General features: G+C 38.3%; 1 protein-coding gene across 1 annotated transcript in view; it reads right to left on the bottom strand.

Annotated features, from left to right (window-relative positions):
• prtga (protogenin homolog a (Gallus gallus)) overlaps positions 1 to 18,496 on the bottom strand; it is a gene marked incomplete at both ends in the record, with an annotated part of 39,822 nt that overhangs the window by 12,413 nt on the left and 8,913 nt on the right. The window contains 8 exons of the mRNA XM_079374288.1: positions 1,515 to 1,703; positions 2,722 to 3,027; positions 7,774 to 7,938; positions 10,067 to 10,314; positions 11,658 to 11,817; positions 12,397 to 12,693; positions 12,797 to 12,930; positions 14,202 to 14,346. Of these exons, the coding sequence (XP_079230414.1) occupies positions 1,515 to 1,703; positions 2,722 to 3,027; positions 7,774 to 7,938; positions 10,067 to 10,314; positions 11,658 to 11,817; positions 12,397 to 12,693; positions 12,797 to 12,930; positions 14,202 to 14,346 (1,644 nt within the window). The remainder of the gene's footprint in view (positions 1 to 1,514; positions 1,704 to 2,721; positions 3,028 to 7,773; positions 7,939 to 10,066; positions 10,315 to 11,657; positions 11,818 to 12,396; positions 12,694 to 12,796; positions 12,931 to 14,201; positions 14,347 to 18,496) is intronic.

Raw genomic sequence — 18,496 nt, 5'->3', positions numbered from 1 at the left:
ACAGAGGCAGCAGGCTGGCAGGGTCAGAGGTCACAGGGGGAGGGTGACGGGGATTTTAGGGAGGAGAGATACAAATCTACATATCTGAAAAACACTTGAGTGCTTCTGTTCTTGGCAAACCCCTGGCCTGTTCATTTAGAGACTCAGGATGAAGCAATGAAAAGAAATAAGAAAGAATAATCAATAAACAACATGAGAACATGCATCAGGCAGATGAGCTGAGTCTGTGAATCTCGCACTCTTAATAGAAAAGTGTGACAAACTACAAGTTACACTTTGTGCATTTCTCGAATCATTCTTAATATTTGTGCATTTCTCAAAACAATTCGTTCAAATAGCCCCACACACTGAATTACGTGCAAAAGCCTGTAACTTACTCAGAATCTTTAGCTCATCTCTCAAAAGTCTGTATTTATGTCAGTGAACATATCAGTGCCATCAGAATAAAAAGATAGTCAAAATGCTCAGTCATGTTGTCAATATAACAGTGCACTCTGTTAGTATTTCCTGATGTAAACTATGGCAACTGTTTGGATGACAGTCACTGTATTGAAATGCAGAAGGCTGAACTTCTTATGTATGCCATATATCCATTTCAGAAGTACAAATGACACATTACTGTATGTGGGATATTGATTGAAAGAGACTGGATAGGATTCACAGTTACACTTGAGCTATTTCTGAGAACTGGTTTATAATTGGTTGATCTATATTCTCTTCATTACTGAAAGTCAAGATTCACCTGCACAATTCATGGCAAATTTACAAAAAGTCTAATAGAAATGTGTAGAAAATATCCTTGACAGTTTATGACAACTAGATCAACCATTTTGGATTTAATGACTTATACGATGAATGAATGACTAGATGTTTTGAGGGGAAAGACAATAGCACAGCGATTAGAATAGATTTGGAGCAACATGACAATAGCAACTGATGATGTAGGAAACCGCAGATAAATGTACATAATCAATTGCATGAATGTACCAAAGCAATCACAACTTGCTCAAAAGAATGAGAAACTGCTTTTATGATGTGCACAAGTGACTAGATGACGTGGAGGTTGAACAAGTAGTTTTGATAATTTAATTTCTGATTCAAGAAATGCTCCAAAGCGACTGAGAAAAACAGTAATAATGAGAATTTGTCCCTATAATAAAGTGTTACCAAACCTTCACATTTTCAAACTTTTTTCAACTCTTTCAAAGAAACCTGAATTAAAATTGTACAAATTTCTTTGAATTTCAGCTCATTTTAATTCTACTTTCCTATATTTAAATTCAAATTGCAATTCTGCATCCTCAATTCAAATGAAATTGTAATTCAGAAACTGATTTATTAAATTCTGAACAGTGCACAGTTCTGCTCTATTGACACTGGACTGAAAGTTGCATGTACAGTGTTTACAGAAGCTAACTGCAAAACTGCCACTACAACAAAACAAGAAAAAAAAAAGCACTCTCTGTGCACAGCTGCTGGATTTTATAAGGTGTTTTGAAGTCACTATCACTCACCCAGGCCTCCAATGGTGTGCTGGCGGTGGTGAGGGGGAATCTGGGTCGGCGGTCCTTCTGGTTCACTCTCTTCATGGTAGGAAAGTTTGTAGCCCTGTAGTCCAGTGGCGCTGCCCGCTGGGAGATGCCAACGCAAAACCACAGTCGTGCAGTTCAGAGACTCCAGCTGCAGCTCTGGTGCCAGGGGCACTGTGGGAAAACAATACACAGCCAATCAGAAATGCATCTTCGCATTATCAGCCAATCATAGATCTCTTGCATGATCAAGTAAAGTTATGTTAAGAGGATGCATGTTGAGTTGAGAAAGTCATTAAAACCACTTTCTCTTTTCAGACTACAAAACGCTGTAATTTCAGACTGCATGGTTTAAATCTGATGGGAAGAACAAAACATCACAAATTTCAAAACACAGACCCCAGCAAATCTTCAAGATTTATCGGCCACAACTGCTGCTATGAATCTCCCTCATCCAGACGAGACGGGACCTCACAGGAACGCCACCGGGGTTAAATCAATCCCAGATTAATTAAACACACACCCGCAGAGTTTCCTGTGGTTCTGCTGTATCTTTGTAAGCGATAAATTTAACCACAGTAATCTAACAGAGTGGGTTCCTGTAGATCACAGGTGACAGAGTTTGATATGTGAGCTGAGGCTTACGGTGGGACTCTGAACAATGGAGGATCTGTAGAGGCCTGCGGCTCTTGCTTTATAACCCATGACTAAAACCTTTCCAATGTGGATGAGAAGAAGGCTCAGAGGTCATGCAGGAACAAATGCAATGCCTTAACAAGATTATCAGACCAGAGCAATGAGAAAGAGAGCAGGATTCACACTAATCTTTTCAAAGCATGTCTGTTGAAGGTTTTACAGTATTTACACACAGCAGAAGATTCACATGTAAACAGACCAAACAATCAACACTAACTGGGATTAGACAACCTATAGTACATTACTAGAATGATAGATAGATGGATGGATAGATGAATAGATAGACGGATAGACATATTGACAGACAGACAGACAGACAGACAGACAGACAGACAGACAGATAGATAGATAGATAGATAGATAGATAGATAGATAGATAGATAGATAGATAGATAGATAGATAGATAGATAGATAGATAGATAGATAGATAGATAGATAGATAGATAGATAGATAGATAGAATGATAGATGGACGATAGATGGATAGATGTTTCACCTTTAGTGCTGGAAGCCTTCGGTGTCCTGTGGGATGTCCAGGCTGATGGTTCTCCCCATCCCACGCTGGTGGCTGCAGCGATGCGGAGCAGATACGTGGTGTCGGGCTGAAGACCCTCCAGGAGGTGATGGGTTTTGTGTCCTGAGAGCTCCAGCTGTGTCACTGCCCCATCTGTGCTGGTCCTGTATGAGAGGCGGTACGCAGACACACGACCACGACTCAGTTTGTGAGACAGAGGCTGCCATGACACCTGGATATCAGAGGGACTGCGGCTGGTGAGGCTCAACTCAGGAGCACGCAAGGGAACTGAACCAGAGAGAGAGAGAGAAATGAGAAATAACATTTACTTCATGACATACAGTACTTACGAACATCACAGACCCATTAGCAAACCCACAAAGCTGCTGTAACAGACCTCATTGGATTAAAAATTCCTAAATGGATTTCAGGGAAAACAGAGTTATATAATCTATACAACGATATAATGTTGCATCTTTTTTAAAAGAAAATACCGCAGCTCACCCAGCTCAATTGTATGTAAAATGGAGGGAATGGGTGCCGTCATAATGAGAGTCCAAACAGCTGATAAAAACATCACAATAATCCACACCACTCCAGTCCATCAGTTAACATTTTGAGAAGACAAAAGCTGCGTTTTTAGTAAGAAACAAATCCATCGTTAAAGCATTTTAACTTCAAGCCATTGCTTCTGGCCAAAATCCATAATTCATAATAACACTTCCTCCAGTGAAAAAGTGGTCTGGTCTGAATCAGGAAAGAAATCTGCACAGATCAAGCACCATTTACAAGCCTAAACAGTCCCAAACAGCTCTAAACAAACATGTGGCTGGATTTTGATGTGAAAAACAACAGGAGATTAATTTTTTCACTGGAGGAACGTTATTACAAACAGCAATGCCACCCTCCCTGACGAACTGAACAACTTTTATGCTCGCTTTGATCGTGGAAACACAGAACCACCCATCAAAGCTGAGCTCACAACTGACGACCTGCCGCTCACACTTTCCACCAGTGACATGTGCGCTACCTTGCGTAAGGTGAACTCACACAAAGCTGCCGGCCCTGATGGCATCCCTGGCCGAGTGCTTAGGGCCTGTGCAGAACAGCTGGCTGAGGTCTTCACCAACATTTTCAACCTCTCTTTGACCCAAGCCATTGTTCCCAACTGCTTCAAAACAGCCACCATTGTACCTGTACCAAAACATACTGGTGCAGCGGCCCTCAATGACTTCCGACCAGTTGCTCTTACTCCCATCATTGCAAAATGTTTTGAGAGGCTGGTTCTTTCCCACCTGAAAACATGCTTGCCCCCAACACTGGACCCATACCAGTTCGCCTACAAATACAACAGGTCGACTGAGGATGCCATTGCCTCAGCTCTCCACTCTGCCCTGACGCACCTAGACAGAACCAACACATATGTCAGGATGCTATTCATTGATTTCAGTTCCGCCTTCAATACAGTGATCCCATCCACACTGATCTCCAAGCTCACCGATCTTGGCATCAGCCCCTCCCTCTGTAACTGGACCCTGGACTTTCTCACCAACAGACCACAGTCTGTTAGGATCAATAACCACACCTCCTCCGTCCTCACCCTAAACACTGGAGTACCACAGGGCTGTGTGCTGAGCCCAATCCTCTTCTCCCTTTTCACCCACGACTGCATACCTGTATATGGCTCTAACTCTATAATCAAGTTTGCAGATGACACCACGGTGGTAGGCCTGATCAGTGACAATGATGAGACAGCCTACAGGGATGAGGTCCAGCATCTAGCAATGTGGTGTGCCAACAACAACCTTGCACTCAACACCCAGAAGACCAAAGAGCTGATTGTAGACCACCGGCGGACTAAGAAGGACCACACACACACTCCCATCTACATTGATGGGGCCGAAGTGGAGCGCGTGGCGAGCTTCAAGTTTCTTGGTGTCCATCTCTCTGAGGATCTCTCCTGGACCCTCAATACCTCCACCCTGATCAAAAAGGCACGACAGCGCCTTTACTTCCTTAGGAAATTAAGGGAAGCTCACCTGTCCCCCCACATCCTGCTGAACTTTTACCGTTGCACTGTTGAAAGCATACTCACAAACTGCATCACAGTGTGGTACGGCAACTGCACTGTTTCGGACCAGAAAGCCCTCCAGCGGGTGGTAAAAACTGCCCAATACACCACTGGTGTCGTGCTACCCTCCATCAAAGACATTTACCACAAACGCTGCCTAAGGAGAGCAAAAAGTATCATCAAAGACTCCTCTCACCCCAGTCACAAACTGTTCACTCCTCTCCCATCTGGGAGACGTTATAGGAGTCTTCGCTGTCGCACCAACAGACTCAGGAACAGTTTCTTTCCCTCAGCTGTCAGCCTACTGAACTCCAATCTCAGGCGCTGAACACTACACCCAAGATGGACCACCTAATGGTTTAAAAAAAAAAAAAAAAACTGCACTGTTCAACAACCTGTCTGCACTCCTCACTCACAATGTTTTTTATTTCCTGCTATTTGCACATTCCTGATATTTGCACATTCCCTTGCACATTTCTACCTCCGGATGCCGTGAAGGTCATTGGCCATACATATGCTACTTACATACCTCTCTTTATAATGCACCTTCTGTTTATATTTCCTTGCAACCTAAATCGTATGTACAGTCATTTGCACTGAGCTAGTCTCTCCCCATCTACCTCATAACTACACTATATGTCATAAAACATTTTTTTTATTTATCTATTTATAAACCTGTTATTTGCACTTCTGGTTAGATGCTAACTGCATTTCATTGGCTCTGTACTTGTACTCTGCACAGTGACAATAAAGTTGAATCTAATCTAATCTAATCTAAAATTATGGATTATGGACTTGTATTTTAGCCGGAAGCAACTGTTTAAAGTTAAAAACATCTTAATAATGGATTTGTTTCTTGCACACACACAGCTTTTGTCTTCACAAGATGTTAATTGATCGACTGGAGTGGTGTGGATTATTGTGATGTTTTTATCAGCTGTTTGGACTCTCATTCTGACGGCACCCATTCACTGCAGAGCATCCATTGATGAGCAAGTGATGGAATGCTACATTTATCCAAATCTGTTCCCAGGAAGAAACTTTTCAATTAAAATTTTTGGACAAACTATTCCTTTAACAGGGCTCCAAACTGCGACTAAAATGGTCGCATTTGCGACCAAAAATATTAATTTGCGAGTGAAGTTTTTGCTGAGGTCGCCACTGGCGACTATATATAATTTGCATGAAAGGACTTTTTTCCCGATTGTTTTGCGCTCACATCTTTTGTTATGTTCACGTATTAAACTTACATAAGACGATGCTCATCAAAGTTTTACTGAAAAGAGTTTCAAACAGTCCTCGTCTCTGCCACACACAAGTCTGCTGAACGCAGTGAGAGAGACCTGAAAGGGCCTGTTTACACCTGCTCACTTCATGCATTTTCTCTGATCGGATATCTATATGATTTGTTAAAACGTTTCCCCATTTACACTTGGCCACATAAATGTGTCTTCGCAAAACGGATATAAATCCGTTCTACAATTCCCGCTTCATATGCAAATATAACGGAGTTCACGTCAATGAAAGCAACGGATAATTTTAGTAATTATCAGCTAATTTCAATATCAAGAGAGCGCGCGGCATCAGCACTGGAAAGATAGGCTAGTCTCGCTACTTTTAATGAAGAAGATTGTGTGTTGAGCGTCTGCGGCTTACTTTCAGGTTCATTCAGTTTGCGCGTCGCTTGCTGAAGAAATACTCCGCTACTCATCCGCGGTGATGCTTGCTGCATTGCGCTGTCATATCTGACTATAACATGCCATATAGGCTATAAAACGCTCTCACACGTCTATTATTTTAATATTATGGGAGGAGTAAAATTACCATATGTGGTTTCAACAACCAGATGCATTTACACTTGTCCGGTCGATCTTCTTATCGAGATCTTAGTCTATATGCTGTGTTCTGTTAATGCATGGACTTCCTGTTATTTGAAGCGCACTTGCCATCCAGTAATCGCAAAAAGCTTTGTGCTGTCTTACTTTTTAATAAACAAAGTATCAGCTTTAAAATGCTACGAAATTCAAATGATGCGGTTTGGGTGCTCTTTAATGCGGACCACAAGCGCACACTTTAATATAAACACCAGTACCCCGCGTCCACACGGTCCGTGTATGCGTCCGGATCGCGCGAGCGGAGAGTATCGCACTTAATGCTCAGGCGCGATCTCTTTAGCACCTCAGTTAAAGCAGCAAGTGAACCCATTATATATTTCGATTTACTACTATAGTATGAAATGAACATGATCAAAAGGTAGGCAATAAGAAAGCCTTACTGAAATGTTTTATGTAAAAGCTCATTGTTTCAAACTGAGGAAATGTATAAAGCTTGTAAACATTGCATTGTAATACATTTACCTCAGAATAACCACTCAGTGTCCATAAACTCATCAGTCAGCTAGAAAAATAACTATAAAGAGGAGCGTTTTGCTATATTCATGCGCTGTTGCATATTAATATTTTTACTTATTCTGTTGTACATGATTCAACTCCTCCTATAAAATTGCATTTTACTAATGAAGAAAAACAGACTGAATGTGTGAAAGACATGACAACATTTATAGGATGCACTGCACTCAGTTGCCAAGTGATGCTTATGGTCCATGATATTGGTATAAATTCTGTGTAACGAACAATTCTTTGTGACTGTATATTTCAAGTTGTAAAAGACATTTAATTCACACTTTAAGTGAACCTTAGTCCCTCGGTTGACCTGATGCTGATAAAGCCTAGAAAAGATAAGACAAACACATGACAAAATGATTGAAATGTTAAAATAGGGGGGAAAAATAAAATATAATAATAAAATAAACCACTTTTATTCTGTGGCACCTAAAAAAATAATTTGGCGCCTAAGTTTTTCTTTTATAGGAGCCAATGGCTCCTTACTCGATTTTTTTGTCTGGAGCCCTGTTTAATAGATCACAAAAACGATTGAATGTCTGATCCTCATCCTCTACTCACCGTCCTCGAGTGTGTGCTGTATGACGTGGTCAGACATGCGGCTGGCACCCATGGGCATGTATGCTACAATGTAAAAGGTGTAGTTTCGCCCGGCCTCCAGGTCATCAATGATGTAGCGGGTGGTATCGTTACCGATAACAATCTGGTACTCTTCGTTATTTAGACCTGTTGGGACACGTCAAGACTTAATGTTTCACAATGCTGGAAAGCACGGCAAATTCAGCTACATTCCCACGAATGCAATGCCAAGGTCATGGGTTTAATTCTTAGAGAAAGTATGAACTGATAAAATGCATATTTTGAATGCAATGCAAGTCACTTTGAATAAAAGCATCTGCCAACTGCATAAATGTTTTATGCATTAAATGCATACTAACAATGCATGGACAGTAAATGAAAAAAAAATGTAGAATTTACTTTGAAACCATTTTTATTCAGAAATTGCTAGTATATTTCACACAATTAAAAAGAAATGGCAATTACCACATTGAATTAAACAAGAAACTTTAAGACTAAAATGACTAAAACAGCATTTTCTTTAAAACAAACTCTTTTCTTAATCTTGTTTTTTTTTTACAGTGCAGAGGAAAATTTTATTGTCCGAAATGCATGCTCCTTACCCTTCATAACTCAAAATGCATGAAGTCTTAAACTACTAGTCTGTGTGGCTATTCAAAACCAGTGCCAGAATAAAAAGAAACTTGTCAACTCAATCAACATGGCCATGCCTTCTTTTAATTAACCACATTATCAATGTAACTAAAGGCAAATTCCACCTGCTGGTTTTCCCACAAGTCCACTGCACCTGATAACACTTTAATTAGGCCACATTAAGATGCTCAAATAAAAGAATCACTCTACAGCATTGAGTCCCCAACTGAATTTCTGACCCAATAAACAAGATACTCGACAGTCAACAGAAAAGGCCTTGTTCCGGCGATGAATGGCCACGCTGAAGACTTTGACTCTGACGCACAGAGACAAACCCCCCAAAGCCTCTTCAGAGTTAGATTAAGACACTCCAACACTCGGGATAATTAGCCCCCTTCTGCAGCCCTTTCAGTTGCTTCCGATGCTTTTTGCCCTCCAGAGCAGATGCAGTGTGTATTCTTTCTCTACAGCTATTTTTCCCACTAAATAGCCTGGAACTCTGGTAGTCCAAGTGTAACTGGCAAAAACCCTAATAAAGATTTCACACTTGTCAGAACAGTTCTTGTTGGACGTCTCATTGTTTTCTTTTCCTTGTCTCCTCATAAGCAGGCAGGTGTTTTATTTGGACGTCTTTCTTAGAAGCTGAAAGAATGCCAATGCTTTAAAATTGTAGCAACTAAACAAATGATTCTTGACATTTTCGTCCAGAACCAGAAGTGACTTTTTTTTTAACAACAGAAACTACTCAACTATCAACTAACTGTCACGAACAGAGCGAGAGCCTTTCCCACACAAAGTCATGAATATTTCTAAATTGAAGGAATAGTTCACCCAAGAATGAAAATTTGCTGAACATGTGCTCACCTTCAGGCCATGCAAGATGTAGATGAGTTTGTTTCTTCATCAGGTTTGGAGAAATGTAGCATTGCATTAGTGTCTCATCAATGGATGCTCTGCAGTGAATGGGTGCCGTCAGAATGAGAGTCCAAACAGCTGATAAAAACATCACAATAATCCACACCACTCCAGTCCATCAGTTAACATCTTGAGAAGCCAAAAGTTGCATGTTTGCAAGAAACAAATTTATCATTAAGACCTTTTAACTTTAAATCTGGCCAAAAAGTCCATCTCTTGTTGTCTCTCATATTAAAATCCATCCCTATATTTGTTTGAAGCTGTTTTGGCTTGTAAACGGTGCTTGATCTGTGCAGATGTCTCTCCTGATTCATAAGAGACACTGGAAGTGTTATTATGAATAATGGACTGTTATTTTAGCCGGAAGCAATGTGTTGAAGTTAAAATGTCTCAATGATGGATTTGTTTCTTACAAACACGCAGCTTTTGGCTTTTCAAGACATTAATTGATGAACTGGATAGGTGTGGATTACTTGTGGATTATTGTGATGTTTTGATCAGCTGTTTAGACACTCATTCTGACGGCACCCATTCACTGCAGAGGATCCATTGGTGAGCAGGTGATGCAATGTTACATTTATCCAAATCTGATGAAGAAACTCATCTTCATCTTGCCTGAGGGTGAGGGCATTTTAATTGTTTTGGTGAACTATTCCTTTAATTGGGCTCTTGTGCATTTTCACCACTGTTCGCTCCACATTTCTCCATTTATATCTGAGATGCTCACCTTCTGCCTTCATGTAGTGCACAGAGTAGGCGATGACTTTGTCTGAGTTGTACATGGGTCTCTCCCAGGCCAGTAGGATGGCTGAGCTGGACACGGTGTCCGCGCGGACGTTTCTGGGCGCGCTTGGCCGGTTGTCCGACATCACTACAATCAGACGAGCCATGGCCAGAACCGAACCCTGCTCATTCTCTGCCTGACACTGGTATATGCCGTCATCTTCCGGAATGATCTGGTTAATCACCAGTTTACTGTGAAAACAAACAACAAGCGTTTTTCATTATGAAAATAAAAGCTTTGTTCACATCCTGTTTGCCTCAAGACATTGATATACTGACATACATCACAAAACCTGTTAATATTGCATGTTCAAAAATATTAAATATGCAATTCTAAAGTATGAAAAAAGAAATGATTTTTGTATGAAGATGAATATTTTTGAACTGGTAAAATGTTTAGCATTATTTTCATAAAAAATAAGCACATCTTATTACCATATTCTCATTATAGTAATATATTTAAATATATAAAACAAAAAACTATTTTGATAAACATAGTATATAACTTAGTTATATTACTAAGAATTGAAAATAATGGAGAATGGAGAATAACGAAAACTACTATAAACAAAACTTAAACATCAGAAAGCATTGTATTATATTATATTATATTATATGTGACCCTGGACCACAAAACCAGTCATGATTTATACATGATATAAAAGCTGAATAAATAGAGCTTTCCATTGATGTATGGTTTGTTATGATAGGACAATATTTGGCTGAGATACAACTATTTGAAAATCTGGAATCTGAGGGTGCAAAAAAATCTAAATATTGAGAAAATCACCTTTAAAGTTGTTCAAATGAAGTTCTTAGCAATGCATATTACTAATCAAAAATGAAGTTTTGATATATTTACAGTAGGAAATTTACAAAATATCTTCATGGAACATGATCTTTACTTAATATCCTAATGATTTTTGGCATAAAAGAAAAATCTATAATTTTGACCCATACAATGTATTGTTGGTTATTGCTACAAATATACCCCAGCGACTTAAGACTGCTTTTGTGGTTCAGGGTCACATTTTGTATTATATTATATTATTTTTATTATTAGAATATTATTATTAGGGGTGGTTACAATTTTAGCATTATCTTCACAAAAATGAAGGACATTTTAGTAAAATCAAAGAGAAAATCAGCTCAAACAACATTAGCAGAGCACTGAATAATTAACCCTCTCTTGTTCCACAGAAGAAACCAGCTGATGAATATTTCAGCAGGACAGAGTTTCCAGCAGACAAATGAGCCAATTCAAACCCAGAGCAATGTCAGCATAGAGATCAAAATAAAACTTTAACTCAAATTAAGGACGGACATAAATAAATGCAATGGGTTCTGGCTTTAGAGCAGCAGCGTCTACAGATACAGCCGACAGCTTTAAAAGTGTACACCTTTAGATGAAGACGGCTGATTTGAGGTGCAATAAACAATTTAAGCAGATGCATCTATAACAAAAAAATCTTCCAACAGACACATTTATTGTTTTAGCCCATGCATGTTCTCGAATGCACTGATGTTTGATTTACCTGTTATACATCTTGACGCGTCCATTTGAGTGAATGGGTTCACCGTTCTTCAGCCATGTGATCTGAGGCGTCGGAAACCCCTCTGCCACACATGCAAAGCGGGCGGTACCGGCCCTCGGTCGGGTCACGCTTTCCGGCAACTCCACGAGAGACGGCGGCGCTGCATTAAAATAAACGCATAGATGCATTTATTAAATGCATGCATTTGTGCAATCTAAAACGAATGTTTTTATTTGATTTATTTTATTAAGGCCATAACAACAGTAATGGAAAAAGAATATGCTCACAGGGTTTCTGCAGGTTTTATGAAGGTACATTTTTATAAGAAATAAAAAAAGAAAAATTAAGGAATAAATTGATGAGAACACAATATGTCGATATGGTATAAATGTCTTGAACACTAGAATATGGAAATAACTTTTAATCACACTGCAGAAAAGTGATGTTGTACATCAGTATATTTGTCTTGTTTTCCAGAGCAAATGTCTGAAGAGTCTTAAATCAAAACACATTTACATGAGATGCAAAATGACAGAAGATTAGAAGTTTTGTTTTCTAAGAAATTGATCAGAATGAAGTTAGTCATTTTGTTCAGATATGATTTTTTTCAGTGCATGCAACATTAAATGCCTTGAATTTGAATTTAAGACTCCCTGCTCTGATTTAACACCTTTTTAAGGCCTTAAATTGTGGAAAGGTGAAATAAGACTCGCAGAAACCCTGTGTTCACTTACTCTACCTAGCACAGTTATATTAGCGGCTGCAATCGTGTAGTTTCTGGTTCCCGGCGTAGTTGCACGGCAAAAGTAGATCCCAGCGTGCTGGGGTTTCACGTCGGATATGAGCAGGTTTCCATTGCCAAGAACCTTTGTTTTGTGAACGTCAATGGATTTATGGTCGGCGCGGCTCCATGAGATCAGCGGACGAGGATTTCCGGTGGCCATGCACTCTAGCAGAGCCGTGCTGTGAACCGCTACGGTCAGATTCTGCGGACCGGCGACGATACGAGGCCTTTGAGGAACTCTGGGAGATGGAGCTGTTGAGAAGTATAAAGAAAGCAAATGAAAATTACACGTATACATAATGTAGCATGCATAAATACTACTCTTGTGATCTAGACGTTTAGGTCTTTATGTAACCTGTGGTCACGGTCAGCTCGGCCTCGGAGCTCCTGCGGCGGCTGGCGATATTAGTCGCCACACAGCGGTAACTCCCAGCATCAGCCTGTTCGACTCCCTGAATCTGTAAAACGCCGCTGGGCAGCACTGTGATTCTGGATTGAGACATGCAATCATTCACTTAATACAATTTATATATTCAGAAAGTGATAATATACACACTTATACAATATATATATAAAACATATAATATGTGACCCTGCAGCACAAAAGCAGTCATCAGTAGCACAGGTATATTTGTAGCAATAGCCAACAATACATTGTATGGGTCAACATTATCCATTTTTCTTTTATGCCAAAAATCATTAGGATGTTAAATAAAGATCATGTTCCACGAAGATATTTTGTAAATTTCCTATAGTAAGTATATCAAAACTTCATTTTTGATTAGTAATATGCATTGCTAAGAACTTCATTTGAACAACTTTAAAGGCGATATTATCAGTATTTAGATTTTTTTGCACCCCCAGATTCCAGATTTTCTAATAGTTGTATCTCAAGACATATATTCCCAAATATTGTCCTATTTATTCAGCTTTCAGATGATGTATAAATCTCAATTAAAAAAAAAATTGACCCTTATGGCGGTTTTGTGGTCCAGGGTCACATATAACATACAATATATAACAATATACACTACGGTTCAAAAGTTTCAGGCTAGTACATATTTTTTCTTTCTTTTTTTGAAAGAAGTTAATACTTTTATTCAGCGAGGATGTGTTAAATTGAGAAAAAGTGATGGTAAAGACTAAAATTGTTAGAAAATCATTGTTAAATTTCTATTTCGAATACATGCTGATCTCTTAACTTTTTATTCAAACAATTTAGAAAAAAGTATCACGTTAAAAAAAAAAAAAAAAGGAGCACAACTGTTTTCAACACACACATATATATATATATATATATATATATATATATATATAGTCATGGCCAAAAATATCGGCACCCTTGGTAAATATGATAAAAAAGAAGGCTGTGAAAATTAATCTGCATTGTTAAAACATTTATTTCATAATTATATTTCACCCATTTTAAATTCTTATTATCCAATGAAAGGTTAGATTTTTGTGAATTTTTAAAATAAGGATTAATAATGCAGATTAATTTTCACAGCCATCTTTGATCATATTTACCAAGGGTGCCAATATTTTTGGCCATGACTGTATATATATATATGAAAATGAAAATATAGCAAAGTTGCAATTAGACCAGGAACATGCATTAAGAAAATAAGTGTGGTAAAAAGTAAAATAATTGTGGAGCAAACATACTATATGTATTCTAATATATTAAATAACCAAATTACAGAAAGAGTAAGTGGTCAATGCTAAGCCCCTCCTCTCTCAAGTAGGTGGGCGGAGCTTACCTTTCAGTGGCCAGTGGTAAAGTGACTCTGTTAAACTCCCAGGTGATGATTGGTGGGGGCGTGGCTGTGATCTTACAGGTGAATCGTGCGACGGATCCCTCCATAACTGTGATTGACATTGGCTGCTGAGTGAAGGTGGATAAACCTGCAGAAAGACCATCTAGTCAACATCTTCAGTCTCCAAGAATATCAGTAGTGACTTATTGAGCTGTGAATGGATAAAGTGTTGTATTAATGGCAAATTTGGACATGCCATTGAGGTATGAGAGAGATAAAAACATTAGAATAAAATAGACAAAAGAAGAAAGAATGAGGTTTGGTTGTAAGATGATTCAGCACACATTCTCACGCTGTCAGCAGAGATGAACAAGTCAAACTGAACCAAAAGCTTTAGATAAACACTAGCAGCAAACACCTCACGCTAGCATAACACACACCTTTTGGTAACACTTCTGTGTGTGTGTGTGTGTATGTGTGTGTGTTACTCTCTAAACTAAACAAAAACATTTGTCTTCAATTAGAAAGTGTTCATGCCAAGAGATATTTAAGGGTAGGGTTGTTTCATTATGAAAAAAAAAATTAAAATCACAAGCAATCACGATTATTACTCATTGACTTTGGAAACATAATACAATAAACTTTTTAAATAAACAAAATAAAATGAAAATTTCAACAGTGGATTTTCTTTAACTTTAATTATAATTAAACTGAAAAAATAAAAATAAATGTAAAATAAAATAAATATTAAATATAAATGAAATAAAAAAATATAACATCTAAAAATATAACAATGGCATTTTCATTTTTGTGTGCTGTTACTTTTTATTAATAGTTTAATAAAAAAATGTATTATTATATTTTATATTTTTATTATTATATTATTATATTTTATTAATTTTTTTGTTAAAGTTTTAGTAATATATATGTATTTTTTCTTATATGTCTATGTAGTTTTTAATATTTTTATTTTAGTTTTATTTATTTTGCTACATCAAGTTAAACTAAATGAAAATAAAAAAATATTTCCTTGGGAACTAGGTAAATAAAAATAACTTTTATTTCAGTTATTTTATTTCAAGTAACTTTTTTTTAATAGTTTTAGTCAACCCTGATAATCTTGGCTCCATTCCTTTAAAGAGACTCGTCTTCACTCCTCTTCTAAGTGATATAATCAGTAAAAGCAAACACAGCTCCCCATAAACAGCCTGTTTTAGGATCGAAAGACATTAATGTTTGTTTAACGTGCCTCTTTAGTGAGGCCTTCACATCGGTGCCGCGCTAACAGCCATAAAACCCCCCAAAACCATTCAGATCAACCCATGAAGAAGCCTCCGGTCAATAATTAGTTAACAGGAATCAATGGAAGCTCTGCTATACATACAGACCTCAAATCTCATGTTAGGATGGAGATAACAACAAAATCAGCCTCGGGCCTGAATGTTGCAGTAAGACACAGATAAGCAAGATGCAATCACTGACAGGAAGTCATCATCATAGATTTAAAAGCTTCATACATAATCCTATCAGCAATAAAGCTCCTGTTCTGTAAAAGCAGGTGAGTTGATTGACACTTCTAGAATGTCAATTAAACAACACTATGGACACACAGTAAAGAAAAACTAAAATAAATATAAATTTAACCTAAATAGTAATGCATGTATGTATGCATTTATAAACATAAACTAAAAATTACTAAAAATTTAATCAATATTATCAATTGAATACTAAAAATATAAATTAAAAATCTAATTAAAAACATTAATAAAAACTGTAATAGTATATAGTGATAAATGAATGAATTATTAAAAAAAAAAAAACACACACTGAGGGAAATCTTCAAGGTATTTTCTTTTGTGTTGTGCAGAAGAAAAGTCATCCAGGTTTGGAAATGCTGATTTCTGGGTGAACTGTCCCTTTAAGGTGATAATGTACAAGCCAAAAGCCTTCAGTGTGCTGTGATTATTAGGAGATGTGATCTGCACTGCACTACAGCACGACATTTCATAAAATACATAAAATACTCTTTCATTAGGAAACTAATTTCTACTTTTTTGGGATAAAAACAGCTGTTGTTTCAGTCGTCTTTTAAAATGATTTATTCTGTGCCAGAAATGGACTATTATTAAAAATCTTTTAGTTTATTAAAACTACAGCTTGATGTAGTCTGTGTTTGGCTGTGCAGCTGCTAAGTCAGCACTATAAGAGGATCTGTAAGTCTGTCCCTTCCACTGACCTGACCTCTGACCTCTGACCTCAACAAATCCAGAGCGGCAGTAAGCTCATCCCTGCTCAGGCATCCCGGCCCACCAAACATGAACCAGAAACCAAGCCCTAGCACAACACAGCAACTCTAGAAGTGGACACTTCCGTTTAGGAGCGATCTGTTTCAGCGAGTTCCTCAGAAAACGCTTTCAGAGCAGCACAGGTCTGTGGATCGGCACAGACACCGGTCAGCAGGCAGGTCACAGAGGGACAATGGTTACCACGGCAACACCAGGGCCCTGATGTGCAACTTTAGATCCTCCATCTCCATTCCAGCCCTAAAAACACTCAGTCAACTTTTCACTGAGAGAAAAACATCATTACAAGACTTTCTAAATCGAACTTACAGTATGTGAGATAGATAGATACTGTGACACACGTGATGGAGAAAACAGTCAGGTTTTATCTATTTTTATTTGCATTGTTTTGTTACCTGCCTTCAACAGACTGATATAAAAATAATACTTGTGCAGACAGGGATGAAACTTTCACCCTCTCTCTGTTTGTCTGTCTGTCTGTTTCAGTGTGATTGTCAGTGATGGTAAAGCAATACAAGTGTGTAAGTGTTTTCTGAAAGCGGATCATTACCAAGAGCCCTTAAAGATCTTTTAGTGCAGGTAAGAGATGCCACCACCATACTGACATTTCAGCCTTCAACACACACACACACACACACTAAAACTACAGTGTTTCTATCAGAGTAAAACATCACTTATCACTGAAAGCTGTTCATTAAGCATCTCAGCTTGTTCTCTAGAGACCACTGAAGAGATTCTGACACACTCACATGCAACTTTGACAAGTTAAAATGTCATATTATAGGATGCAGTTTATCCATCTTTAATGCAAAAGTAATTTGAGATGTTTTAAGGTTTTATAAGCAGATGCATTATGCACAAGCGCCGTGAACAAACACAGTCCCGCTGTGTCGTGACCTGACCTCACCTCTCGCTCACTCCTTTAGAGAGATGACAGCAGAGGCAAAGAATGCTTCGTCTGTGAACAGAAGGGAAGAATGCAAAGCCCAAAAGCTGAGGATCAGTCAGGGTCCATCCAGCAGGCGAGTTACAGCCCCGGACATGCAGGACCCCCACCAGCCAATCAGAAACCAGAATCAGCCCCTCACCGGCCAATCAGAGGCCAGGCTCAGGACCTCTCCCTGTGGCCTTTGGCCTCTCAGCCGTATGGGGGCAGGGAGGCCGGAGAATATCCCGAGACCCTTATCTTCCCCCCCGAGCTCTGAAAACAGCACGGCTATTGTGTCTTATCTGATCCGTTGAAGAGCAACAGGTCAAACGGTCACCCCGAGAGCATTATCTGTGATCAAATAAATGTAGAGTAGCACTCATGCCGCCTGCTTACACAGCATTTTTAGATGCTCTCATGATACAACAGAAACATTAATGCATGCATTTTGGCAAATTCTCAAGCAGCATGCATGCAATCCTACAATATCCACTGATATCACCGTCCTCCTGAATTAAATCCAATACTTGTTTCTTACTAATTTAGGGTGCTGATTCCAAAAATAGTGGCTGTTTTGCTGATGCACGTCACACTTTCTCAGAAAATATGATGCATTTTGTAGGGTTTTTGCTTTTACCACCATTTGTGTGGTGAAGAAGTCTTACACTTAATCAGCAGAAAAACTCCTGTCTGAATCTGAGCCAGATTACAACTATTTGTTCAATTTTCAAACCCATTTTTTAATTTTTGAATGATTCAAAACTATTTTTTATGCCTAATCCTGTTTTGTTTTTTTGTTTGTTTTTTTTCCCATTTCTTTGCAGACTTGAGGTTAAATTATATATTTTGAAAAATTCTATTTGCCATTAAACTTTTGTAATTTAACTGATTTTGCTATTTTGATAAGTGCATTATGTTACACTTTATGTTAAGGTGTCCTTGTTACAGTGTAATTATACACTTAGGTACTGAGTAATATGAATTAACTACATGTAGGCCTACTATATGGTTAGGGTTTTGCTTAGGGTTACTTGCATGTAATTATGCATAATTTATTGTTATTATAA

The sequence above is a fragment of the Barbus barbus genome (genome assembly GCF_936440315.1).
Source record: "Barbus barbus genome assembly, chromosome: 23".
NCBI lineage: Eukaryota > Metazoa > Chordata > Actinopteri > Cypriniformes > Cyprinidae > Barbus > Barbus barbus.
The sequence above is the reverse complement of the archived record's forward strand: the minus strand, read 5'-3'. Positions and strand labels throughout refer to the sequence as shown.